The sequence below is a fragment of the Sylvia atricapilla genome, chromosome 21 (genome assembly GCF_009819655.1).
Source record: "Sylvia atricapilla isolate bSylAtr1 chromosome 21, bSylAtr1.pri, whole genome shotgun sequence".
NCBI lineage: Eukaryota > Metazoa > Chordata > Aves > Passeriformes > Sylviidae > Sylvia > Sylvia atricapilla.
The window spans coordinates 1,371,513-1,398,308 of NC_089160.1; the positions used below are offsets into that span (position 1 = coordinate 1,371,513).

Below are 26,796 nucleotides of genomic sequence, written 5' to 3' on the forward strand. Positions count from 1 at the left end.
AGTACATCAAACATCTGCCCCAGCAGCTCGGAATGGTGCCGAGGTCAATTAATATTTGTACACTTTCCTTTTTTTTTTTCAATTCCTTTCTGCCCAGTGCTGGAGAGCACAAGGAGATGAGCAGGAATTCGAGGGCGTTTGAAGTGAAGCCTGAGCTGAGAATTTTGTGTATTTGCACTCAGCCAGAGAATGGAAATGGTAATGGGTGACCTAAACCTCCCCTCAAGATTAGCCACTGCAGCAGAAAAAAAATCTAAATATAGAACTGAGCAAAGAAAGACTGAGAATTACTCATAAAAACCCATCAGATGAATACCTGCTACCTCCCAGGAAAGAACGGGGGGTGTTGCAGAAAACCAGGAGCTGTTTAGAAGCCACTCAGAAAACTTTTGTGAGCAGAAAGGAAGAGCCAAATTCACCGAGTAAATTATTCTTTTGACTGAGATGTCATTGTTTGAATCCCTGTTAAACTGGCGCCGGGTTTTCAGGAAATGTTAATTGTGGCCAATTTTGCAGCTTGCTAAGAAATGAAATGTCACCGTGTGCCTGGATGTGCTTTCTGAGAAATGAAGCTCTCTTGAAGTCGTTGAAATTTCTCATCTTGCTCAGCTTCAGCGCTGTTCCTTGAAGTGAAGGAATAATTTAATGAAGTGGATTTCAGAAATGTCCAGCTCGCCAATCTTTTTATCCCATTTCCTATCCTCGCCCTGGTTTGGAGGGCAGTGAGCACAGAATGATGGAGCTGAGCTCCTTAGGGCAGTGAGCTCTTTATCCCGGATTTCAGGAGCAGATTTGGCACTTTTGGGGACAGTCCCACGGGACAAAGCCTTGGAGGGAAGAGAGCCTTGGATGGTATCCACAAGGATCAGCTTCTCCAGGCTCAGGAGGGGCACCTGGCTCACACACTGCCCTGTGCAGTGCCCAAATTCCCTTCCCCAGGTCCCAGGTCATCCAAGGGGCTGTCCCTGACTCCAGCAGGTGGTGCCAGGACAGGTGGGCACTAAGGAGCAGCCCCACCTCAGGGTGGTGATCACCTTTCTGTTCCTCTGCTGCTTTTTGACCTTCTTTCCCTGCCAGAGCTGGGGTTAAACACTCCAGAGATGTTGTTCGGAGTTTGGGCTCAGGTGTTTATGAATCCTTACCTGTGTTGCAGCGTCACAAGCTGTGAGTTCTGGCTAACAAAGTAAAATAATAGCCTCTATTTCTTTTTTTACAAGGCCTTTTAAGGATAAACTGTCCAATTATTAGATGACACCTAAATTATTTTTACTTTTAACCCTGTATCCAACTAGCCAAGGTCCACAATGTGGATTTTTCTACCCAATTCCAAAACACCACCCAGACCCACGAAGAAGAAGGTGAAAAAGGACTCAGCCTGAGCCCTAAATCCTTCATCTTGTTTTATATATTTGTTACTATATTGCTATATTCTCTCTACATATATTATAAATATAAATATATTAAATATATTAATATATATTACATATATATAGAGAGAATATATATATATATTATTATATTATAAAGCCTTAAACTTAAGTTTTACACCCTGTGATATCACATACTTCTATTCCAACCCCACAGCCACAATCCCAGTGCTATCACTGAATTTTGGGAGCCTTTTCCATCCCTCAGATGAAATGAAGTGTTTCCTTGTGGGTCAGTGCCCCTTTTAGCACAGAAAGCCCCAAAATTCCCTGTGTCCAGGGCTCCAGAAGCAGAGGACTCTGCTCAGACCATTTGTAAAATATTCTGTGCGTGTTTGGGGCCAGTCCCAGCCCTTCCTCCTGAGCCCTGCTGGAGCCGAGCTGGCAGGAAACTGCCCGGGTCACAGGGACCTTTATCACTCCCAAACCTGGAAATATTTCCTTCCAAACGTCGCCCCGAGGCAGTTCCCACACCAGGCTGCTCCTCACCCCTCCCCAGGTCAGTCCCGGGGTGTTTGGACACTGGCAGCCACCAAAAAGGGGCATTTTCCCTGACAAGGCAAAGCTGAGTGTAAAGCACAAGTCTGGCAAGAAAAAACCCTGCCCAGGGATTTATCCAGCCAGGAGGGCACAGGGGAATGGTGGGTGGTGAAACAAAGGTGGGCCAGATCTTTAATTCATCTCTATGTCTGTATTTCACCCCTAGATCCTAAATTCAGCACTGGATCTTCGATTTATCCTTAGATCCGAAATTCAGCCCTAAATCTTAAATTCGGCCCTAAATCTTAAATCAATCCTTAGATCTTCAGTTCATCTCTAGATCTGTATTTCATCCCTAGATCCTAAATTCAGCCCTGGATGTTAAATTTATCCTTAGATCTTCCATTCATCCTTAGATCTTCAATTCATCTTTAGATCCTAAATTCAACCCTAAATCTTAAATTAGTCCCTAGATCTTCTATTCATCTCTAGATCTGTGTTTCATCCCTAGATCCTAAATTCAGCACTGGATCTTCAATTAATCCCTCGATCCTAAATTCAGCCCTAAACCTTAAATTCAGCCCTAAATCTTAAATTAGTCCCTAGATATTCAATTTGTCCCTAGATCTTCAATTCATCCCTAGATCTTCCATTCATCCCCAGATCTTAAATTCACCCCAGATCCTTAATTCATGCCCAAATCCTAAATTCATCCCTAGATCTTCCATTCATCCCCAAATCCTAAATTCATCCCCAAATCCTAAATTAATCCCCAGGTCCTAAATTAATCCCCAAATCCTAAATTCATCCCCAAATCCTAAATTAATCCCCAGGTCCTAAATTAATCCCTAGATCCTAAATTCATCCCCAGATCCTAAATTCATCCTCAAATCCTAAATTCATCCCTAGAACTTCCATTCATCCCCAGATCTTCCATTCATCCCCAGATCCTAAATTCATCCCCAAATCCTAAATTCACCCCCAGATCCTAAATTCATCCCTAGATCCTAAATTCACCCCCAGATCCTGTATTCCTCCCTGGGTCCCAGCCCCATGCCCAGGTCCGTGCACAGTGGGGAGGGCAGTGTTTTGCTGGCAGTTTTATTTTGGCCCCCAGCACATCCCTCCCAAGGAATGCCAGGTGCAGCCCACAGCCCTGCAGGAACAGGAGCCCCGAGGCTGGGGAAACCCACACCAGGCTCCTGTTTCCCTGCTCACCCCTCCTTCTCCCATTAAACCTCAGCTTTAACTCCGTTTTCCCCTCTCAAAGCAGCACAGATGTGGCAATTTATTCCCAGCTCATCCTTCAGATCGTTTTCTCTCCTGTTCAGTGAAAACCCTGCTCTCTGAGCACCCAATTCCCTCAGCCGGGGCTGGCCCTGGCAGGCAGGGATGCTCTGCTGATAGAGGCACAAAAATTGCCACACAAGTGGGAACATTTCATCATTTTAATAATCTACGAGCAGCACAGGTAGAGATATCCCTAAACTCTGATGTTATCACGATGCCATCAGGATCAGAGATGTGTTTTTCCCGAGGCTAGACAGCAGAGGATGGAAGATATTGTGTTTCCTTGACTACCGTTCATCTGCCTTAAAATAATAATTTCCCTTTATTAGCTGGTTCCTTTGGTTATTGGAAGGAAAATGACACATCCTGAGCCCTGGTAATAACTTGTGTGTTGGTGGCTTTCCCCTTTCTCTCTCTTCTCTACACAGATTTTCTGGTTTCCTCCTCTACATTTTGAACCTGGAATAATTTTTTTATTTTTATTGTTGTTTATTTGTTCATGAGTAGGAGGGAGAAAATATTTAAGGATGTGGTGATGTGCAGGGACAGATTTTTGACTAATTGCCGAATTTCTCTAAAAGCAAGGATTGTATTTCAGCTGGAGCTGGGCCTGAGGGGAGCTTGAACCCTGAAGCCTGAGCTCTAAATTGCTGCTCATTGATCATCCCACCCCAAAATCCCCTCACCTTCACGGGGGAAGGAATGGTCACAGGAGGAGGAAATTCATTCCTGTGGGGAGACCTGGGATGAATCCCCTCTGATTTGGAGTCTTGGGGCAGCTCTGGGCTGTTTTGGGAGCCCCTGACACCTTCTGCAGGTGCTCCAGTGAACCAGCCCCATCCTCTTCTTCTAAAAACTCCCTAAAATCACCCTTCCACTTTGTTATAGAGACACACTCAGCTATGGTGATTTTTTTGGGGAACTCTTTAATTGCAGTTTTCAATGGCAGCCTCCCTGCCAGTGATCCCGGGGGAAGGAATGGTCACAGGAGGAGGAAATTCATTCCTGTGGTGAGACCTGGGATGAATCCCCTCTCATTTGGTGTCTTGGGGCAGCTCTGGGCTGTTTTGGGAGCCCCTGACACCTTCTGCAGGGGATGCTCCAGTGAACCAGCCCCATCCTCTTCTTCTAAAAACTCCCCAAAAATCACCCTTCCACTTTGTTATAGAGACACACTCAGCTCTGCAGTGTTTGTCTTCTTTGGGATCCCTTTAATTGCAATTTTCTGGCTGCAATTTTCAGTGGCAGCCTCCCTTCCAGTGATCCCGGGGGAAGGAATGGTCACAGGAGGAGGAAATTCATTCCTGTGGCGAGCACAGAGGCGACGGAGCCGAAAGTTTTTTAAGCCCTCCTCCAAACCGTGCTGCACACCCATTTCCCTTTTTGCAGGGCAAACCATTTAACCCTTTTACCTGTTTGTGCTCCTCTCCCAAATGAGGAGGGCAGAACTGACCCAGTTCTAAGTGTAAAATCAAATGGTTTCAAAGCATTTTGAAGCCACGACATGAAAAGCCTTGCAGAAGGACGATGCTCCTGCTGGAACACGTAACAAGAGGTAAAACAGGGAATCAAGGGGAGGCTGAAATCCCTCCTGAAGCTCAGAAAAGTTCATGCTCTGCCTTCAGAGTGTCCTGAGCGTGCTACACACATTTAGGATGAAGAAGTAATGGAGCTGACAAAAAAGCAGCTGCCTGTCTCTCTGCGTGTGGAGGCTTTCCCACCTTGATAAGAGCTGCTGGTGATAAGCAGAGAGGGCTGGGGGAACTTTGGCTCCTCTATTTAGGGTTTCGTCCTGCTTTTTCTTTTTTTTTTTTTTTTTCTTTTTTTTGTTTTTTTTTTTTTTGCTTTCTCCTGGAATTGTGAAGCTGAGATTGTGGCACCACGAAGGGTGGTGAGGAAGGAGAGTCCTGAGGTACAGGGGGTGGAATTCAGCTCCTGGACACCAGAGCTCACATTAACACCTTTTACAGGGTGTTTGGCTGCTCAGCCTTGCTGGAAAAGGAACATTTAATGCTCCATTCAGCTCCGGCCACATTTGCCTGTGTTTGTCTCAGAACATTGCTGCTGCTGCTGCTAGAAATTCATTTAGGGATGTGTTAAGGTCAGGATCTGGGTATGAGACCTTGACCTGTGTGTACAAAACACCCTGGGAAAGAGCTGGGAGGAATTCCTAACTGGAGGAAGCTGGAAGAGCTGGTAGGAACTGGAGAAAGCTGAGAGAGGAGACCCCAACATCCAGATTTTAACCTGAGAATGGAATGAAATGAAATGAAATGAAATGAAATGAAATGAAATGAAATGAAATGAAATGAAATTTTATATGATCAAATCAAGAGCCTGAAATTCAAGATCAAGAACCACATAGATATTCACTGCAAGCCCTTAGACAGCACAGAGACTTGGTGGAGCTGCTCTGGAGGGAAAACCTGATCTTGGATATGGAAAGAAGAGCGCAACCTCTTCTGAATGCCCCAGAGATAACCTGAGCACAATTTCCACATGACACAAGCCCCAGATCTCTGGTCTCTGCAGAGCTGACCTGGTGTTTCTCAGCGCATTTATTTCTGTAGGATTTACATTTTTTAACCCAGCTCCTCGTCCTCCTGGTGGGATTTCCAGCCTTAAAGTGTTTATTGATCCTGAGGAAAACAACTGGCCGTGACAGAGGGGAGAAAATTAAATGCAACATCGATGCTGCTCAGCTGCAACCCTCCTGGAGGAATTGTGTCTGTTTTTCTGTGGGCAGGAGGTGTGTTCTCTATTCATGTCCTCCATCCAAGCTGAAGATTTCATCCTTCCTCAAGGTGCTCCCTCCTCTTCCTCTCTCCCATTATCAGGCAGTAAAATGTTTTATAGGATTCTCATTTTCCTTCAGAGAGAGGAAGGCAGTTATCACTGTCTCTCCAAGATTAAAAAGCTTTTCCTGTGTATCCCTGTATTTAGCTCACTGTTTTGTTTAGACTTTGGGGGTTTTTTTGGGGTTTTTTTCCAGGATGTTCTGTCTGCCACCAGGGAATGTTGCAGACCATGGCCTGGGTGCTCTAAAAGCTGACCTGGAGCCATTGGTTCAGAACAGAGGAGTTGCTTTATCCGTGGCTGGAAGGATGTGGAATTTATTTATAATCACTGTGTGCAGCAGCAGCTCCACCCTGTTCCCATCAGTGAACACGGGGAGTTCACCAAAGAGGGCCAGCCAAAAAAACCACCACAGCCAGGAGGGACCTCAAAACAGGCTCTTCATGGGAATTCTGCACTGGGCTGGAGAGTTCTGGAGAGGCTCCAGAGGCAGGGGATGTTTGGAGCAGGATGGAGAAAGGTGCTGGGGTGAGGAGATTCCAGCAACAAGGAACAGAGCCCAGCTTGGAGGATTATTTTGTTTTCTGCACAATCTTAACCCATCTTCAAGGTGTCCACCACGGCACATTTGGCTCAGGGAGCAGATGCCCCAGCAAAGGCAGAACACTGGGTTTGATCCTGATCTCAGCCTCTGCAGGAATTCCTTTGTTTCTGTGCCTCCACAAGAACGGCTCTGTGTGTCATTTGCAGAAAATCCCCTTTATTTATTTCCCATCTTTTCATCCCCTGCTCTCCAATTTTATAGATCTGCTGGCATAGGGGCTGGATACTTCAGCAAATGAGGTTAACCTCTGACCATAAATTACTGCTCCCTCAGGAGGAAGTGGCCATGAAAAAGGAAACAGCCACAACTCCAGCGGAGAGCAGCAAAGGCAGGGAGAGCAAGAGCTGTACAAATTACAAAACCACCAGCCCCTGAAACCCATACCAGGGCTGGCCATGCAAATAACAAAGTGTGACACAAAGACACACAGAACTGGACTCGGCCTGGCCAGAACAATCATTCAGATGCCAAGAAAAATAAGCAGCTTTCCCATTTTTCCCTGGAGTTTGCTATATAATGGCTCTTGGGGACAGCACGTGGCCCGAGACCACGGGCAGCTGAGGAGAGAAATGATCTAATCATCTGCAGCAGTGCTTTGGGGCTGTCAGAGCAGGCAGGAGCACAGGGCAAGACAGCCCTTGGTAACTGTGGCCAGGATAAAACCTGGGAGAAACGAGATTCCCTTTTTACGTAGACTTTAAGAAATGGGTTTAATAAAAGATAAGACAATTAGGAGATAAGGAAAAAAAGCAAAGTATGGTTGGTTGGGTGACTTGGCATTTAGTCAAGTCCACAAATTGCCATTTCACAGGCTTTCTTTAAATACCCTTTCTGTTGTATCAGTCTGTTGAATATTCATATTTTACCATGAACTAGTTTCCATATTCCAGGGACTGTTTTCCATGGCCCCTCCTTGGGTTTGCCTTTTTAGAGCTGCGTTTTTTTTTGGTTGTGTCTTCACCATCACCTCCAGCTCGGGCCTTGGTTTGTGCTTTCTTCAGATGGGAGATGTTGATAGCTGGTGTATCAACAGCAGAGTCTTTTTGCATGTTTATTGGGTGTTATCCCGGCCAAACAGACAGTTTAAACAATTATTATATCACCATTACCACTGTGCCTAATTTTCTTTACTAACAGCAGAAATTAAAACTTATATCCTTACCACAAAGTTATTAATCGCATAGCGCACACCTTGGGAAAAGCCGACTTTATAATAACTGACACGACTCGGGGTTTTTAGAGGGCCAAGGACTTTAAACCACCAAATCTGGGGTGAGGAAACCCCCCGACAGCAGCTCCAGCCTTGTGCAGGGTGAGGGTGTCCCCAGGGAGATGTCACCTGCCCAGGGCCAGCTGATGGACTGGGGACACACCAGTGGGGATTGTTCCTCTGAAAACCTCTCCTGATGCTGCCGGGATGGTGAAGGAGAGCAGCACGGCATAGAGTAAGGGTGACACACTGTGTGGACACAGAGAAGTGCAACTCCTCCCCTCCTGACCAACCTTTTTTTTTTTTTTTTTTTTTTTTTTCGCAAAATCTGAGTGATTTTTTTTTTTTTTCCTGAGGTTTGGTCCTTTTTTTCCCCGAAATCTGAGTGAGATTTTTTTTTCCTGAGGTTTGGTCCTTTTTTTGTTCCTGAAATCTGAGTGAGGTGTTTTTTTTTTTTTCAGAGGTTTGGTCCTTTTTTTCCCGAAATCTGAGTGAGATTTTTTTTTCCTGAGGTTTGGCCCTTTTTTTTTCCAAAATCTAAGTGAGATTTTTTTTTTTTTTTCAGAGGTTTGGTCCTTTTTTTTCCCAAAATCTGAGTGAGATTTTTTTTTTTTTCAGAGGTTTGGTCCTTTTTTCCCCAAAATCTGAGTGAGATTTTTTTTTTTTCAGAGATTTGGTCCTTTTTTTTCCTGAAATCTGAGTGAGGTTTGGTTTTTTTTTTCAGAGGTTTGGTCCCTTTTTAATCCAGAAATCTGAGTGATTTTTTTTTTTTTTTCAGAGGTTTGGTCCTTTTTTTCCCCAAAATCTGAGTGAGATTTTAGTGGGATTTTTTTTTTTTTTTCAGAGGTTTGGTCCTGTTTTTTCCCGAAACCTGAGGCAAACCCAGAGCAGCCCCAGTGGAGATGTCCTTTGGGCCCCTCTGCACTTTCACACCAGAAACTCCCACCTTGGATGATGCCAGAGCAAGGGGCAATAAATCTGAGCTTGTCCCCACACTCTGGAGAAGAAAATAAAGTTTTTCCTTGACCTATTAATTGCTGCCACAAACTTCTGAGTAAGGAGAAGCAGCGCCAGAGCAAACGTAAAAAGAAAGAAATTGGAAAGAAATGCGCCTGCAGAAAATCCCTGCAGCTGCCAGCGTGGGCTCAGCACTGCCCAGGAAATGCAGCAAGGCCGAGTTAAAGCTCAGAGAAAAATAAAAAATAAAAATAAAAATATGAAGCAGCAGTTTTATGGCGTGGCTTCATTTTTAAAGCAGGCTGTGGATGTAATCCTTACCTGAAAAAAAAATAAAAATACAAGCTACAAAGGTGTGTCTCAGCCCTCCCTGCCAAAGGCAGCAGCAGAGACTGAGACAAATGGACCAGGAGAAGGTAAGAGCAGGGAGCAGAGATGAGAAATGCACAGGCCAGTCCTCAGAGCCCACCCTGCTGGTTTTTCAATCCTTGTTTTCCTCCTGAAAGCCCCTTTTTATCCCACCTCTGTCATCGGGAGTAGGAAATCCCTGCAGCGTTTTCATTCCTCCTGATGCCCAGAGGACAAAGAACCTCTGTGCAGAGGAGCCCTGTGGCATTGTTAGGGATACCAAGGCTTTTATAAAATCGCTGTTTGTTCTATAAAGGCTGGGAGATGGCCAGCAGAGAACACAGAGTTTGGGGCTTTGAGAAAAGAGGAGCAGCATTTTTTTTTTTTTATTTTTTTTTTTAAACCTGTGAGCTCCACCTGTTCCTGAACACCATGAGCAGGAGCAAACAGGATTCCCAGCCACAGCAGACAGGTTTTTCTGGACTGCAGATCCAGTTCAGCTTGCCAGGACCCACTGGGCTCACCCCCACGCCATGGGATGCTGCAGTGACATCCTTCTCCTGTTTGATCCCAAAGCACATCCCCTCCTCGCTGCCAAATCTGGGATCCTGCCTGTTGGAGTCCAGGACATCCCCTTGGATGGCCTGGGACCTGTGGAAAGGAGTTTGAGCCCTGGACAGGGGGCTGTGGAGCTGGTCCAGGGGGCTCGGAGACCTTGGCACAGAGCCCAGGAAAACACCGGGTTTGATTTTAATCCATGGGAAAAGCTCTCAACATTGCAGAAGTAATTACAAACCTCCGGGATGTGAAAATTGTAGTTTAGCACAGTAGATGATGTAGAATTCAATAGTTTTAGAATTTTTAGAATAGAAGTAAATGGGGACAAGATGGTGGAATTTGGGTGGTACCTCATGGACTTCTTCTTCCTCGTCCTCCATTTTTTGGGGCGGTGATGGCACAAAGTAGTTAAGAGTGGATTGGAGCAAAGTAGAATGTCACTTCTGGTGTGGGCACTGGGCATTGGCACAAAATAGTAAATAACTAGTATTTAATTATGTGTATAAATGTTAGGGGACATCCCCTGAGGCAGGAGTCGCCTCGTGTCCCAGCTGCTGTCCGGACCTCGGCTGGGAGCAGAGAAAATTTCGAGATACCAAATAATAAACAACACGAGAAACCTGAAAACAAACCTTGAGGACTCTGCTTTTTTATACCGACGCCGACTCGGGGCTTTTAGAGGGGCAAGGACTTTAAACCACCTAAAGCTCGGGTGAGGAAACCCCCCGACACCTGCCGGTGTCACCTCAGCAGCCAGGGGCTGTGTCACTGCACATCTGGAGCTCCTGTGGGAACGTGGATCAACGCTCAGCCCAGCTCCAAGGGGAGCAGCAGGACACGGAGCAGCATTCCCAGGAACACTGAGGTGAGCACACAGTGGCAGCCCCAGCACTGAGCCAGGATGCTCTGGCAGGGATTTGGTTCCTCTCCCCCCATATCTGACATCCCACTGGGTTTGAAACCCGGGGAAGGAACTGGGAAGAGCAAATCTGACTCTGTTTACAGCAGAATGGACTCGCTGAGAACAGCAAGGTCTCACCAGCCTTTTTCTTGGGGAAGAGCATCCAGGAGATGTGTGCTTTCTCTCTGGAATTCACGGGCAGAGGGTGCTGCAGCAGGGCTGGGGACTCGTGGGGGACAAAGGAGGGCCTGCTGTCCCCAGCTCCTCCTCAGGCTGCTCCTGGGCGCTGTTCCTGGCCTTGCACTGACTCATTCCCTGACCTGGCTGAGAAAGACTCTCACATCAGCTCTGCCTGTCTGCAGAACCCACCAGAGTCTCCTCAGATCTGCCTCTATCCAAAGCATGGATGATGAACAAATCAGAAATATTAAATACTTCTGCTTTCCTCCAACCCCCTACCCCTGGAGTGAGCAGGAACTGGACAAGCAAACGAACCTCCTGTAAGTTCTTTTTGCATTTCCTTCATCATTTTCCAATTAACTGTGCCAATGTCTTGTTCCTGCTGTGCACCAAGTCCTCCCAGCAAGAGGAAACACCACAGCCTCGAGAGAGGTGCCCATTTTCCTGAAACACTCTCTGTTTATCCTCAGAGCTGCTCACAGCTGCTCTGTTCAGTGGGACACCTGCACTCCAGGTGAAGGAGCTGGCCTTGGTGACAGAGGGACAAAGGAGGCTGGAAAAAATCCCAGGACACGTTTGGGATTCCTGCTTTGAGGTCTCAGCCTGGTGGCTGCAGCTGCTGACCCGTGCAAGGACAACACTCACAGCTCAGCCTTTCTATTCCACGTGGGACACAGCAAAAAATCTGCCTCAAAAACAGATTCCTGCTGGCCCTTTGCTGATTCCAGCCCGTCCTGTCAAAGGTGAAAGGGGTTTTAGAATCCATTTTATTCACTGCTGGTTATGTTTCTTCGTGTAGGTTCAGAGCCAAACCTCATTAAGAGCAGTGGGAATCTCCCCATTCCCTCCTATTCAGTGCCACTGGCTCCAGCTCAAGCTTTTATTCGTCCCTCTGGCGTGGACAATGCAGAGCAGTGATGGCAGCTCCACTATCAGTGTCTTTGTGCCCCCACGTCTCCTTTCTCAAACCTCCAGCACAATGTCCACTTGTCCCCAGCAGCTGCTTCCCTTTCAGATCTGGAAAATAAATAATTCCAGGGAAGAAACATTTCTCTTGGCCCTGCGCTGGCCGGGAGCTCGTTTGCAGACCTTTTACTCTGGGGAGACAGTGTCCCTTTGATTGTCCCCATCACCCTAGCACTGCTGTTTCTGCCCTGTGGCTGCACTGAGCCATGGAGCTGGGGCTGGTTCCCTTTGGAGCCCGTGGATAATCCGGGATGATCCCAGAGCTGGCTCTGTGGGCACAGGGAACATTCCCTGGTGGAATGTGACAGAGCTGTGGCAGCGCAGCCAGGGGAGGGCTGGGTGTGTTCTTGGGACATCTGCGCCTCTGGGGAGAAGGGAACGGGACAGGACTGATGGCACTGCCATCACTGCTGGGCTCTGTGGGGGGACTGGGACAGCTGGGCTGGACTGGGAGATGTGGGGATGGACTGGGAGATGTGGGGATGGACTGGGACTGGGACAACTGGGGCTGGACTGGGACAACTGGGGATGGACAGGGACAACTGGGGCTGGACTGGGACATGTGGGGATGGACTGGGACAGCTGGAATGGACTGGGACTGAGACAACTGGGGCTGGACTGGGACATGTGGGGCTGGACTGGGACAACTGGGGCAGGATGAGGATTGGGACAACTGGGGCTGGATGAGGATTGGGACATCTGGGCCTGAACTGGGATATCTGGGGCTGAACTGGGATATCTGGGGCTGAACTGGGATAACAGGGGCTGGACTGGGACTGGGACAACTGGGGCTGGACTGGGATAACTGGGGCTGCACTGGGATAACTGGGGCTGACCTGGTCCCTCCCACTGGCCTGGCAGGGCACTGCTGGGGGACATCTCCCCCTGCTCCAGAGGCTGCTCTGTGGCTCCTGCAGCCACCAAGGGCTGGGGGAACAGCCAGGAAGGCTGATCCCAGCCAGGAAGGCTGATCCCAACCTCTCCCCCATTTGGATCAGGCAGCAGCAGGAGGGACAGAATTTATAACCCTTCAAACCCCTTCAGAGCAAAGGCTGGCACCTGGTAAGAGCCCAGTGACAAACTGGTGCCACTCTGGTGCCAAATTAAAGAGCTCACAGCGCTCCAGCCTTGGCTGAATGAACCCCAATCCTCCCGGGATTGACACGGGTGGGGCTGGATCAGTGCAAACCCCTCGTGGTTTTCCTGCCTTGCCACTGCCACGGCCCACGTGTGCTTTTCCTCCCTCCACTGCCCTCGTTTGTCCCAGGGCTGGAGCCCTGGAGACGTGAGCAGAACCTCCAGAGGGAAGGGAATGTCTGCAGAGCACCAGGACACAAACCACGTTCCTCATTCCCAGTGGGAGTGGTTCAGAAAATCCTGCTTTATCCCCGCAGAGAGAGAGAGAGAGAGTAAGAAGGGAATTAGAATCCGAACTAAAATAAATAAAACGAGTGTTCTTGGTGGCTGGCTGGGACCCATTTCTTCTCCCACGTTGAAGTTGCTAGTCTGGCAAAGGAAAACCCTGCAGACCACATCTGGCCTCTGGCTGAGGAAGGTCAGTGCTGGGAGAAGCTCTGCAGGAAGGTTCCCCAAAGGGCTGGAAGGTTTTCCTCACCTGAAACGCTGCGTGGGGATGAAACCTGGCTCAGGAGTTTCTCCCCCATTAGGTGGATATCTTTGTCCTCCCGCCACAGCCTCTGGCAGAACAAAGCCCATCAAACAAATCTCCTTTTGTTGGTGGCTATTTATTTTCCTTTTCCATGGCTCTTGGTTTGTTCTCCTGGCTCAGAACTCTGGCTGCTGCTCCAAACCAGTTCATTCTCTGGGCCCAAGGCTGACATTATATTTATCAGCTGTAAGGCTCTCCCCAGGCAGACTCAGAAATAAAAGATTCAAGTCAAACAGCTACGAGGAGATGCTCCAAAACAACCTCAGAGAGGGAACACGACGAGAAGGAACATCAGCCATTCCCCCGGGCTGGATTTTGAAGGAACACTCCAGCTCTTGCAGCCATGGCAGGGGAAGGGAGTGTTCTTTAGCCTTTAATCTCCCACATTTCCAGCACAAGGAGGAGATGTCCCGTTTCCTCTGCTGCCTGAAACGGGGTTTGAGGAGTTTTTCACTCGGGTGGATGGAGGGAAGAGCAGCAGCACGGGCTGGGGCTGGCTGGCCACGGATGCAGAGGGAGGAACCTCTCAGGACGCCAGGCACGGATGGACAAAAGGCGACACCAGAGGAAAACTCCTCATCCTCAACAGCTTTTATCCGTAAAAAAATTTTTAAAAATCAAAATTTTATGCATAAGAATTTTTTTTTTAGAGTTTTATACGTAAGAATTCTTTTTTATAGGAAAGAATTTTTTTTCTTTTATGCATAAGAAATTTTAAAAATAAAATTTCTTGCAGTGTGTTACTTCACCTGCTCTTTGTTGTTGTTAGAAGTGACGAACAAGCCCCTTCCAGCTTTGACCTTGGGTGGGGATTTTTGGCTCTTTTCCCTTTTTGCACAAAGCAGAAGGTTGCAGGGAGGCTCTGTGTGTGTCCCCTGTCCCTCCCTGTGACTCTGCCACCCCACAGAGGACACTGAGATGTGGCCCTGCTGCTCCCACACCTCCCATGGCCTGAGTGCTGCTGGGTGCCTCAAAAAAGCCAGCCAGGAAATGTTTTCTTCTTTTATTTTTTTATTTTTTTTCCCAGCTAGAGAAACATTTTGTTCCCATTCTGTGCTCGAGCCAAATGGGGTTTTCTTGAGAACTTTTTTTTTGCTTTTTCTAAACAAAGGAATAAGTAAGCAAACACGTCTGCAAGGAGCTGATTGAGACGGCCAAAGCTCAGCCCAGCGGCTTGTTGAGGGCTTTGGTAAGATGTGAAAATACAATTTTCTGACCCAAATCAGGCTGATGACTCAAAGCCAGGCCCTGCACACACACAGGACATCACCAGGTTGCAGGCAGGGCTGGGCTGGTTCTTTCTTTCCCTGGAAAGTCCATCCCCAGCAGAAGTCACTCCAGCCAGAGCACTCCCACAGATGGTTTCTGTTTTGATAACATGCCATTTTCCAGGGGAAAAAAATAAAAATATTTTTATCTGAAAGCTCTCCACCCTGATTGCCCACAGAGCGACAATGTTCCCTTGGGTTTCCTTCCCCGGGGGACTGGGGGATGCGTGTGCAGGGGAGTCAGGATGTGTGTGTGGGGAGAGGCATTCCCACCCTGCGGCTTTCCTGGGAATTCAGGCAGCGGGGCTGTGGGGCTGTGTGCCCTGGGAGCTGATGGCTGTGCTGCTGTTGGTGGCTCAGGGGGGACATTCTGTGTGTGGCCAGCGCTTTGCCTGCCCTGGAGGTCAGGAATGCCTCCCTGGGCATCAATGAAATACCAGCTGAGTTCAGGGGGGGTTTATCACAGAGAAGGCACCTCGGCAGTGTCCTCCCTTCTTCCACCACCTCTCCAGGGGCTGGAAGGAGCAGGACAAGGGGCATGTCCCTCCAGGGAGGGGACAGGGCTGTGGGTGCAGCACAGTGGCAGTCAGGGGCTGTGCCAACCCCCTGGCCCTGAAGATGTAAGGAAAGATCTGGAAACGAGACCACCAACACAGAGGAATCAAATCAATCAATTAATTCCTTTTTTTGTCCTCTTTGCTTCTCTTTCCATAGGCAGAGCTCAGCTCTGGGAGGCCACAGCAGCTCAGCCACGGCTGAGGGTCCCAGCTCTCTCCAACTGCTCTGGAGCCCCTCTGGAGAAGGATTTTTGCAGAACAGAACCCACCAGGATTGTCTGTGGCTCACAGCAAAGGCAGCCCGACGCACAGGGCAGAATTATTCAGCTGGAGTCGAGGACCAGGGTGAAACTCAGCCCCTCCCTCTGAGGCTGAGGGACACAAACCTGGCAGGGAGAGTTTGTGGAGCAGGGGCTGGGTCAGGAGAGCCTGGCTGACCCTGCTGTGACTGCCCAGAGCCGGACAACTCCACTCAGCTCAGAGACATTTCCCCCAAAAGGCTAAAAGCAGCACAGGATGCGATTCCAGACCCCACCCACAGCCTCTGTCCCCTTCCACGGATGAGCACCAGCAGAGGAGTGAGGTGAAGCTCCTCAGTGAGATGATTCCAGCTCTGGAATTGTTCCCTGCCAAGGTGGCAGCAGGGGTTAACATGGCACATGTAATCCTCTGCCAGGAAGGGTGGGAGACACTCCAAAGGGTGGGAGATACTCCAAAGGGTGGGAGATACTCCAAAGGGTGGGAGATGGATACTCCAAAGGGTGGGAGATACTTCAGAGGGTGTTGGGAGACACTCCAAAGGGTGTTTGAAGATACTCCAAAGGGTAGGAGATGGATACTCCAAAGGGTGGGAGATACTCCAAAGGGTGGGAGATGGATACTCCAAACGGTGTTGGAAGGTACTCCAAAGGGTGTTTGGAGACACTCCAAAGGATGGGAGATACTCCAAAGGGTCTTGGGAGATACTCCAAAGGGTAGGAGATGGATACTCCAAAGGGTGTTTGGAGATACTCCAAAGGGTGGGAGATACTCCAAAGGGTTTTTGGAGATGCTCCAAAGGATGGGAGACAGATACTCCAAATGGTGGGAGATACTCCAAAGGGTCTTGGGAGATACTCCAAAGAGTGGGAGATGGATACTCCAAAGGGTGTTGGGACATACTCCAAAGGGTGTTTGGAGGTGTCCTGGGGTCACTCAGCTCCCCACAGACTCCCCTGCCCTGGTCATACAAAGAGCCTATTCCCTATCCTGGAATTCCAGCCCAATTCCTGCAGGTCACTGCCGCCCATCCCAGCTGCCTGGGACACAGACACAGCCACCTCCACTCCCAGACATCTGGCATTATTTTTATTTAGTTGTGGTCGCACTGCTACAACCTCCGGGTGCCCTGCGAAGCTCAAAGTGCCTCCTTAGGAAGGGAAATGACCTTTCCTAGCCCTGCTTCTGCTGATATTTGTTCATGTGGGATGGAATATCAGCCGTGGAGAAATGAGCTGGGTGAGTATGGAGAGGTTCTGGCCCAGCCAGCAAATGGCTTTTCCCATCTGTGGCAGCCTCTTTCCTTTGGGAAAGCTCTAACAGGTTGCTCCAGGCACAGGAACAAACTGTGCCCTTCTTAAAACTTTTATTTTGGGTTATTACGAGGGAGAAAAGTAAAGTGTTATAAACACAGGACTGCTTGACCAGGTTGTAATATTGAATTCCTTGTGAAAACCACACGCTGGAGGCATTTAATCTCAATTAAAAGATCAATTACGCTTATCAACAGATAAAAGATTATCTGGGGCATTGCACAAGTGCAACACAATTTATTACCAGCTGGTAAGTAACCTCTAATGAATTTTTTAAACACTTCCCCATAAATTACAAATAAACTACAGTCCTGTTATTGTGTCGGAGTTTTGATTCTCCAGTTAAGCTCCTGTGGGTTGGTCTTTATTATTATCCATAGTTATTTAGGATTCTTTCACTGTAACCCATATCTGGGGAAAGTTGCACGTTCTCAAAATTAATTTCAGGCACAGAAAACTCATTTGTCATCTTGACAATGATCTGGGCATTTATATGAAGACGGTGTTGAGAAAAACATTCATGATTTAACACTGCGCAGGAGAAATGAGGCTTCTTGTTCACAACCCTGGGAATACCTGAGGGCTGTGCTCAATTTCCCGTTGAATTTGGGATCCTGCCACTGCAGGGATCAATCCTGACCTTCTGAAGTGCCCCTTTGCCTTTGGGTTTGTAGCTCTGAGGGCTGGACCTGCCCCTGTGCTGCAGTGCATGGCAGTGGAGAGCTCAGAGCTGTTCTGGGCATTGAGGATTTACAGTTTGGGCTAAACTGAGGTGTGGAAAGGCCCTGAGCACAGTTCAGTGTCACTAAATCCCCTCATCTCCGTCCACTCAAACTCTGAGGCACCTGCTGGCTCTGTCTGTTCTTCTGCAAACAAACTGAGCAAGAGGAACCAAAATAAAAATAAAAATAAAAATGCAAACCAACCCCATCCCTGAGCCACAGGGACTGGCAGTGCTTTACTGTAAGGCTCTGGGAGTTCTGTGACACCAGTGGGTCACCTGTTGGGATTGGGGTGATTGGGATAATTAGGGTGATTGGGATAATTAGGGTGATTGGGATGATCGGGGTGATTGAGATTCTTGGGATTATTGGGATAATTGGGGTGATTGGGGTGATTGGGATGATTTGGATTATTGGGGTGATTGGGATGATTGGGATGATTTGGATTATTTGGGTTATTGGAATTATTGGAATTATTGGGATGATTAGGATGGTTGGGATGATTTGGGTTATTGGAATTATTGGGATGATTTGGATGATTTGGATTATTTGGATTATTTGGGTTATTGGAATTATTGGGATGATTTGGATTATTTGGATTATTTGGGTTATTGGAATTATTGGGATGATTAGGATGATTTGGATGATTGGGATGATTTGGGATGATTTGGGTTATTGGAATTATTGGAATTATTGGGATGATTTGGGTTACTGGAATTATTGTGATGATTTATTGGGATGATTGAGATTATATTGAGGCTGTGCCCAGGGGACACCTGTGGCTGCAGGAGCAGCCCTGAGCCAGGGCTGTGATTTCCAGGGTGGAGGGACAAGGAGGAACATCCGAGTGGCTGGAGCACCCCTCCCTGCCAAAATCCTGTTTGTGAGTGCCTGTTCCTCGGTGCTGTCCCCACCCCGGTGTCCCCAGCCCGGAGAGCCCCGGGCGACACGCCACCTCCGTGTCCCGGGGGAAGGTGTCACCACCTGACGCTCCCCACCTCCTGCTTTGGAAGGACCGGCGGTGCAAGGGAATTCTTTGCCCCATCTCAGGCAGCAGCAGGAAATCCAGGAGCTCCGAGAAATGTCAGCGAGGGAGAGGGAGTGAAGTCCCCTCTCCTCGCCTGGTGACGTCTCTCCTTCCTCCTTTTTTTCTTTTTTTTTTTTTTTTTTCGTTTTTCCTGTCCTTATAAAGAATCTCGGGCTCTCATCAAAGTTCCTGCCACAGGCCAGGCGGGCAGGAGGGGACAGGGGACAGTCGTAGAGAAGAGCCGGGGCACTCTGGTCATGTCCCAGCCCCTCTGCCCGGCCCGGCCAGGTGTCCCCGGGCAGGTGTCCCCGGGCAGGTAAAGCCACCTGAGCTCCGGGCAGGGAAAATCAGCTGAACTCCGGGCAGAGAAAGTCACCTGAGCTCCGGACAGATAAAATCACCTGAGCTCCGGACAGGTAAAATCAGCTGAACTCCGGGCAGAGAAAGCCACCTGAGCTCCGGACAGATAAAATCACCTGAGCTCCGGACAGGTAAAATCAGCTGAACTCCGGGCAGAGAAAGCCACCTGAGCTCCGGACAGGTGACGCCACCTGAGCTCCGGGCACCTCGCTGTCCTTCTGTCCCGCTGTGACATCTGTCCTGATCCCCGCGGCACCTGCAGCTCTCTGGAGAAATCCATCTCCCGGCAGCTTTCAGGCACTTTTTTTTTCCCCCAAACTCCGCGCCGGCTGCGGGAAACTTTCTTGCCAAACTTTTCCTGGTGTGTGTGGGGTTTTTTTTTCTTTTTTTGCTTCGCTTTCTCACCCCTTTTTGAGTGACTCTGCGCCAGCCAAGAGGACTGAGGAGGCAGAGCAAGGCTGTCCCCGGACACCGCAAAAAGAGAAAAAAAGGAATAAAGAGATTGCGGAAAGAACGTGAAGAAAAGAAAAAAAAAAAAAACCAAACCACCCAAAAAAAGCTCGGCAAAGAAGAGAAAGCAAACACAACCCGCGCAGCCCCGGGGATGAAGCAGTGAACGGAAAGAACAATTTCACAGGAATCACCAACAAGTGAAAACTCCTGTTCGCCTCGTCCCCTTCCCTCCGCGCTCCGGCTTCCCCAAACTTCTCGGAGGAAAGAAAAACCACTTGTGCAGCGGGTTGTGCCGGCTCGGGACCCCCAGCAGGAGCGGCCCCGGGATGCTGCCGCGGCCCCCAGCCCTGCTGGCCCTCCAGGGGCTGCTGCTGCTGCACGGTAAGAGCCCCGGGCCACCCCGGGTGACAGTGCTGTCCCCTGGGGACATCGGGACACCGCTCCGGGATGCTTCCTTGGGGGCTTTCTTTGCGCTTTTTGGGGGCTTTTTTGTGCTTTTTAGGGCTTGCTTTGAGGTTTTTTAGTGCTTTTCTCGCTCTTTTCGTGCTCCTCGGTGTCACCCTCCTGAGAGCAGCGATGTCACCGCTCTGTCGCCAAGCGTCCCGAGGGTCGCGGCTCCCGTTAAAACCGATCTTGGGTAATAAAAGGGGGAAAAAAAAACCCCAAAAACCAAAAATCCAGGACAGGTTTTAATGGATGTTTCCACTCGAGGTTTGGCTTCATTAAAAAATCGCGGTTTGTGAGTGTTCACCAATTTGTGGCTTTTTTCCCCCCTTTCAGTGTGGGAATGTTTCTGGCTGTGTGATCACTTGGGGCAGAGCTGAGGCTTTCAAAGGAGGAGCTGTCTGGGTTATCCCGGGGCTCCTGTTGGAGCTGTGGGCACAGGAATTCTCTTTGATAGTCCAGCTCTGATTCTTTGATATTTCAATTTTAATTTTTTTTTTTTTTGTTCGCGTGGTGTTTCTTTACTGCCTCCCCTTTCTCAGGTGCCAGGTTAGATCCCTTGCTCTCCCAAAACTCATTTTCCTGTGCAGCAAACTCCCCTGTCCCCCCCGGATTTATTCCCAATTTTTGCTGCTAGCAGAGAAGCCAAGAGGCAGGTTAATGAGATTTGGGAGAGCTTTTCCATCTGCCGTATGACTTTTCATTATCTCATTAAGCATGAGGATTTTGCCGGATTTTACTGAGCTATTCATTCATGACGCTGCAAATTGTGTAAGGGAGATGGGCTCTTGTTTATTGGGGAATTCCTGCTGCCAGAAAGGAACATATTCCCTTTTATTTTTTTGGGTAGAGGATGGATTGCACAGCACGAGCCTGTTGTTCTTAGGCACATTAAAATCTTTTCAGAGTTAAGAGGATAGCTTCTGGAAACACTGTGGAGCATCACTGCCCTTGATTTTCCTGGATTCATTCAGGGATTTGATGTATTCCTTGTGCAGAAAGGGGCTGACTGGCAGACACCAACCAGCCCCGGGGAATTTCACACCTTCGCCACAGTTACCTGCGGAATAAATAAGCAGCTAAGCCTGAGGCTATGCTCCAAAGCTTTTCTCTTCCAGGAAAAGCTGAAGCAGCAAAGCTGGCAGGTGGCAAGGAGCCCCTGCAGCAGGGATCCTCAGCATCCCCTGGGAATGTGTGGGAGCATTCCCCAGGTGTGCTCCAGCTGCCTGACACCTGCAGCAGCAGCTCGGGGAGCTCCAGCCTCTGAACAGGCTGGAAAAGCTGCCCAAAAATCCAAAATTGTGGATTTCAGGGGAATAAACCCCCGCAGGATCCGGTGGATCAGAGAGGGATGATAAGGAGGGATTGGCAGATGGGAGGAAACGTGGTGTTCCTGAGGCTCCAGCGTGGAGAGGACCACAGGGAGCTCAGGGGGAGAAGCCTGGAGATGCTGCCCACATCTCAGCCTGCTCAGGTCCTTGCCCACCAGGTTCCTCCCCTCATAATTTCAGCCCTGATAACTTTGGAGTTTGATCCAGAGTCCTTTTGCCATCAGTGCCAGGCCCGGAGGAGAGCAGAAGGCAAAGTCTGCACACTGTGACAGAGGGGGGAAGGCTGGGGAGGGACGTGGGGCTGCACTCTGGGGGTCAGGAGCTGGGCTTTATCCCTTCAGGAAGGGATAAAACTCCAGCACAGCCTCTGGGTGCCCTCACTGGGCTGGAAGGCAGAGTTTGACCCAGAGGAAGGTCAAGGATTTGGGGCAGCCCCGGTGTTATGAGGAATGAACTCCTCATCATCGTGCCCTCAAAGCCCCTCTTTGAGCTCAGTACCAAAGGCATCAACTCCTCAGCCACTTTCCTCACCAAGTTCATCTCCAGCAGTGAAACCCATGGAATTCTGGCCATCACATTGATCCAGGTCTCCTCTGGAGAATTCCTGACTTGTTTGTCACCACACAAACACAACCCCAGCGATTTCCCACCTTGCTCTAAAACACAGCTCTAAATACATCTTTAATTTTTCCTCATTCAGCTCCATGAGTATCATTAAATTCCCGCTTTCCTTTTGCTCGTTGCTCAGCTTATTCTCAACTCCTCAGAGCTGGAGTCTTGCTGCTCAGAAATCACCACTGATGGGGTAATAACCGAGGTGCAGATGCCAACAGCTGGCACAGGTTTTAGGTTTGGAGTGGGATGCTTTCCCTGGGAAAATCAATCTGCCAAGAAATTCCTGCACCTTAAATTGTGCATGAAAAATTCAGTATCTTTTACCCGCTGACATGATCACCAGAAGGGTTTTTTTAGTATCTGAGCAATCCGAGTGACTTTTTTGGGTATCGGAATAAACTCTGCCATTTCAGTGATTCAACACTGGGAATTATTAAAGATTGAAGACTAAAAATTAGGTCCTGCTGGATGGCTCTGAAATTAAAGCACGTTTGAAATTGATTTTTTTTTTTTTTTGGTGGTGCTGGTGGTGTTTAATTTTGCAATGTCTTCTACAAATTGAATATACTGGCTGGGCAATGAAGCTTGTTAACACAGAGATTTCAATTAAATCATGTATCAGGAGATAAAAGCTTCAGGAGCTCGGATTCCTCCCGATTTTCCAGCCAGGATGGTCACAGAGTCCAGCAGGATGACTGTGGCTGTGCCAAGGCAGAGGCACTCAGGGGTTGTTTTCCCAAAATAAAAAACCTGTGTCCTCATTGGTGTCATTCCCAAACATTTGCTTTACTGTGGGAAAATGTTATTAAAAAAAAGCAGAGGAGCCCTTTTTTTAGGCTGGTGATAGATGAACCTCCTGCTGAAGCTGCCACGTTCGAAACCCAACTGGAAATCTCTTTATATCAGTTCAGCCATTTAAGGCAAAGGGGAAAAAAAAAAAAAAAAAAGTCAAATATTTCTGAATGCTCCCTGAACTTCTAAAAAACAGCATCTTACCCAAAAGAACACTGAGAAAATGAACCAGCTGGTTCGTTGAAAGTTTCTGGGGTAAGAACTTGCAGCATTGTCTTTAAAACTCGTACAAAACTTTTATCTGTGAGCATTGGTCTGCTCTGAGTAGGAGCAAGGGGACCTCTCCATTTGGGTCATTCCTGTCCTTTCACACATTCCCTGGACTGTTCATTTCATGGCTAATTATTTGTGCAAAGTGATCACTCAGTCTGCTGCCCTTTGAGTTAATGATATCTCGGATTGGGCTCGATGCCGAACATTGATGTTTTTATTCTGTATTTATGTTGTTATTCTGTATTGATGTTGTTATTCTGTATTTATGTCGTTATTCTGCACATGAGAAAAAGGTTTTGCTCAGCAGGAGATTGCTCAGGTACAGCCAGGGAAAGGTGATCTGAGTTTTCTGGGGGTTTTGGAGGAGTTTTTGCAGTTTGGAGGAGGGTGAGAACCTGCTCTATCCCACATCTCCTGAGGGATGAGCCACACCTGGTGCTTCCAGAGACCTCTGCAAGGTGTGATGCAGAAGGGTCACTTTGTCACCACGAAAAGCACAGGGGACACAGAGAAGATGCTCCCAGTTCTCATTCCAGGAGAGTTTTGGGGGGCAGCAGCAGCCACCTGAATTTTTTTTTTCAAGCTGCACAGGAGATTTCCAGGAGGCAGAGTTGGGTTTCCAAAGGGAGCACAGCCCCCCTGAGCCTCACACGCCCACTTTGGGATTTCCTTTTTTCCTCCCAAAACCAGCCTGATGTCACTGGAATGGGAATTAGGAGTGGAAGTAATTAAGGGCTATTGGAGATTCTAAAGAACAGCTAGAATTGAAATAAACGTGTCCTCCCAGTGTTTTCCTTCAGAAAACAGCTCCCAGGACTGACAGGACACGAAATCTCCCAGTGCCCATCCCATCCCTCCTCCACACAACCCCCAGGCTGCCCAAAAAAACCCGGATAAAATGTGTGTAACAGAGAACCCAGCTCCCCATCAGGCATCTTCTTAAACTTTCTTTTTAAGGCCACAGAGGAAAGAGCAGAAGCTGCCAAATTTCCCCCCCAGTGCAGGTTTTTATCTGGAAATGGCATTTGATGGAATGCCTGAGGGAGTCTGGAGCAGAGCTGGCAGTCACCAGGAGCAAGGCAGGACCAGCACAAATGATGAGAACCAAGGTTTCTGCAGGAGGTGTGACCTCAGGGGCTCATCCCAGAGCCCCTTCCTGGAGTGGGGAAGGATCAGGATCATCCTGATCCCCTGAGGATGTGATCAGCAAGACCGATGCGTGCCCATTTTGTGCAAATCCCTCCCTGCCGAGTGCTGGACATGCTTCCAAAGGCTGTGGCAGTGGGAGCAGGGAATTCCCACGTGGAGGGAGCTGAGCTGCTGCCCCGTGCCATTGTTAACTCCTGTCCTGTCTCTCACTGACAGAGAATGGCACTCCAGTGGACAGCCAGCAATCCGGGAACTGTTTTATCGACGGGGAGTGACTCAGTGCGTGGACATTCTCATGACTCACTCCAATCCCCTCAGCACAGAGCCCTTGGATTAGCCTGACTTTGCAGCGCATACTTTTTGTCCCCGCTGCATCCTACATCCCACTGCTGCTCCCCCCTCCCCTTTCCTGGATGTCTCCTAAATTCCCCTCAGGGCTCAGGATTCCTCGAATTTTTACATTAGGAGAAGCCGAGAGGAATTTCCCAGCCCTTCCACACCAGGGGTCTGCACAGTCTCTCTTCTCTGTCCCAAAAATGAATTTTGCCTTGATAATTCTTCCCGGTGCAGAAATTTCTAAAAAAACCCCAAAAAAACTCAAAGTGGGACTTCTTGAGACCTGCAGTTGAATCTCTTGTTTTCTGCCAGCTCTTCACGTTCCTGCCGCACTGAATTTTTATAAGAAATCATTTTTTGCAGGTTTCCCCTCAGTATGAGGAAGAGCAGGAGGGGTCACACCTCATTTATGGGGTGTGTGTGACCAGGGCTTTTGGTTCAGCTGGAGGCAGGAAAGTTTTAGCACTGAGTCTTTGAGCAACGAGGAAAGAACCCGCAAATGATGGCAGCCTGAAAAAGCCCACCTTTGCCTTTGTGCCCTGCAGGGAATGGCAAAAAAAAAACCACATGGCCCTCCAAGTTTCAAAATTCAGCCAAAACCCAAACTGAGGCTCAGAATGTAAAGGAAATATAAGGACCAGCCTTCTATTTTCAGCTCATTTGCCTTTGTCTTCTTCATTTCCACGTAGGTTTCCTTAGATCTTCCTGTGTTTTTTCTTCTGAACTGTGGGAACGTGATTGCCGAGGAAGTGGAGAGGGGAGTTTTCAGCCCTGCTGGGATTGTTCTTGATTTGAGGGTCAAGGAAAGCCTGACCCTGTCATTACCTGTTCCATTTGTTACAAAATCGCCACCGATCTAAAAGCACCTCCAAAAATCTCGGCTTCCTCAGAGCCCCAGAGCTCAGGGATTGCTCACCTGGAATTCTCCTGCATGGATACAGCCTGCAGGAAAAGCAGCTTTGCCCCACTGGGGGCTGCTTTGCCCATTCCTCTGCAGCCCTGAGGAAAATGGGATTGCTCCCAAGGATCCACACACACACAGAGAGAAACAGCTGAGCTGTGAGGTGTTCATCCTGTTTGCTCCTCATCCAGAGCTCATTAAGCGAAATCAGGGCTGGATGAGCTCCTCGAGGAGTTAAAGCAATTTCCTCCCAGCCCCCAGGAGCTGCAGTGGGGACAGGAGTGTGGATGGGAGCATGGGGCTGCCCAGAATCTCCTCCTCAGTTCCTCACAGCCACTGAAAAAGTCTCACTTTACCCACTTGCAGCAATAGGGATCACCCTAAAAACTGCTCCTCAGCCTGGGTTTCCCCATTTTTGGGCTGGGGAGTGCAAGGCTCAGCATTTCAGATTTTTAATGTGCGGGCACCTCCTACAGAGTGTTCCCCAAGAGCTGTAAAATCTGATTTTTTCTTCTTCTGCTTCTCCACTTTAGCCCCTTGTAGCAGTAGGGATCACCCTAAAAACTGCTCCTCAGCCTGGCTTTCCCCAATTTTTGGGCTGGGGAGTGCAAGGCTCAGCATTTCAGATTTTTAGTGAGCAGGCACCTCCTACAGAGTGTTCCCCAAGACCTGTAAAATCTGATTTTTTTCCCCTTCTGCTTCTCCCCTGGCTGATGCAGCTGCCAGGAGCAGCTCCTGCAGGAGGCATCACACACATCCCCAGCAGCACTTGGAAGCTTTTGGGGTGGGCAATCCTGCAGGTGAATCCCGGAGCTGGGACAAGGAATTCTGCCCGCCTGGATATTCCAGAACACGTGGGTAAAAGGGTCCTGCCTTCAGCCCCCAGCCTGGGCTGGAGGGGAGTCCCAAAGAGAGAGGGAGAGAGAACAGCAGGGGGAGAGCTGAGAGAGAAGGGAGAGAGAGAGCAAAGGGCAGGGGAGAGAGCAGGAGAGAGCGAGAGCAGGGGGAAGAGGAAGGGGGAGAGAGCGAGGTCCTTGTTACAATCCATTACATCTCCTTTTGTGATGAATATTCTAATTTACAGTGACCAACCAACACAAGACACAAAATCCTATAGAATCTACACACAGCCTGTAAGAACTACTGTATCACCATACTGTGTTATATTTTAAACTCTAAAAACTACTCTTTAAACTTCTGTTTTGCTCCATTGACCTTTGGATCCCTCAGCCAGCAGAAAGGGATTGTTCAATCCAAAGGGATTCTCCTTCAGCCAGACCATTGTTTTCAGGTTCTATAGGAACTAAGACTCATATCCTACAACTCAAAGTATCTTTCATTTCTATTTCGATTATAGGTTTCATATTTTCAGAATCTTTTGCTAAGCAATCTTATTGATAAGGTTTCCCTGATTCATCCTCCACAACACAATCCTGATTCCAGGAGCAGGAAAAGGCTTGGAGGAGCTTTGCCCAGAGCCCTTGGGAGCAAAGAGGCACACGCTGGAAGCAGGGAAATAAAACTCTGGGGAGTTTCTGCTGCAAAACTCGAGGTGTCTCTGCCTTTCCTTGCAGAGAAATAAACCCCACGGGTGCCGCAGTGGGTGTCAGG

At 48.6% G+C, this 26,796-nt stretch overlaps 1 protein-coding gene and 1 long non-coding RNA gene across 3 annotated transcripts in view; one reads left to right on the forward strand and one right to left on the reverse strand.

Moving 5' to 3' along the window:
* Positions 1–427: 427 nt before the first annotated feature.
* Positions 428–4,855, reverse strand: LOC136370441 (uncharacterized). Its single transcript, XR_010745180.1, has 2 exons — positions 4,610–4,855; positions 428–623 (listed from the first exon to the last, which is right to left on the reverse strand). It is a non-coding gene; the product is annotated as an uncharacterized lncRNA (long non-coding RNA).
* Positions 4,856–19,445: 14,590 nt separating this feature from the next.
* Positions 19,446–26,796, forward strand: part of LOC136370470 (vascular endothelial growth factor receptor kdr-like) — a 126,678-nt gene continuing 119,327 nt past the window's right edge. For both annotated transcript variants that reach the window (XM_066333903.1, XM_066333904.1), the window contains exon 1: positions 19,446–19,725. In XM_066333903.1, the coding sequence (XP_066190000.1) occupies positions 19,671–19,725 (55 nt within the window). In that variant the 5' untranslated portion in view covers positions 19,446–19,670. The remainder of the gene's footprint in view (positions 19,726–26,796) is intronic.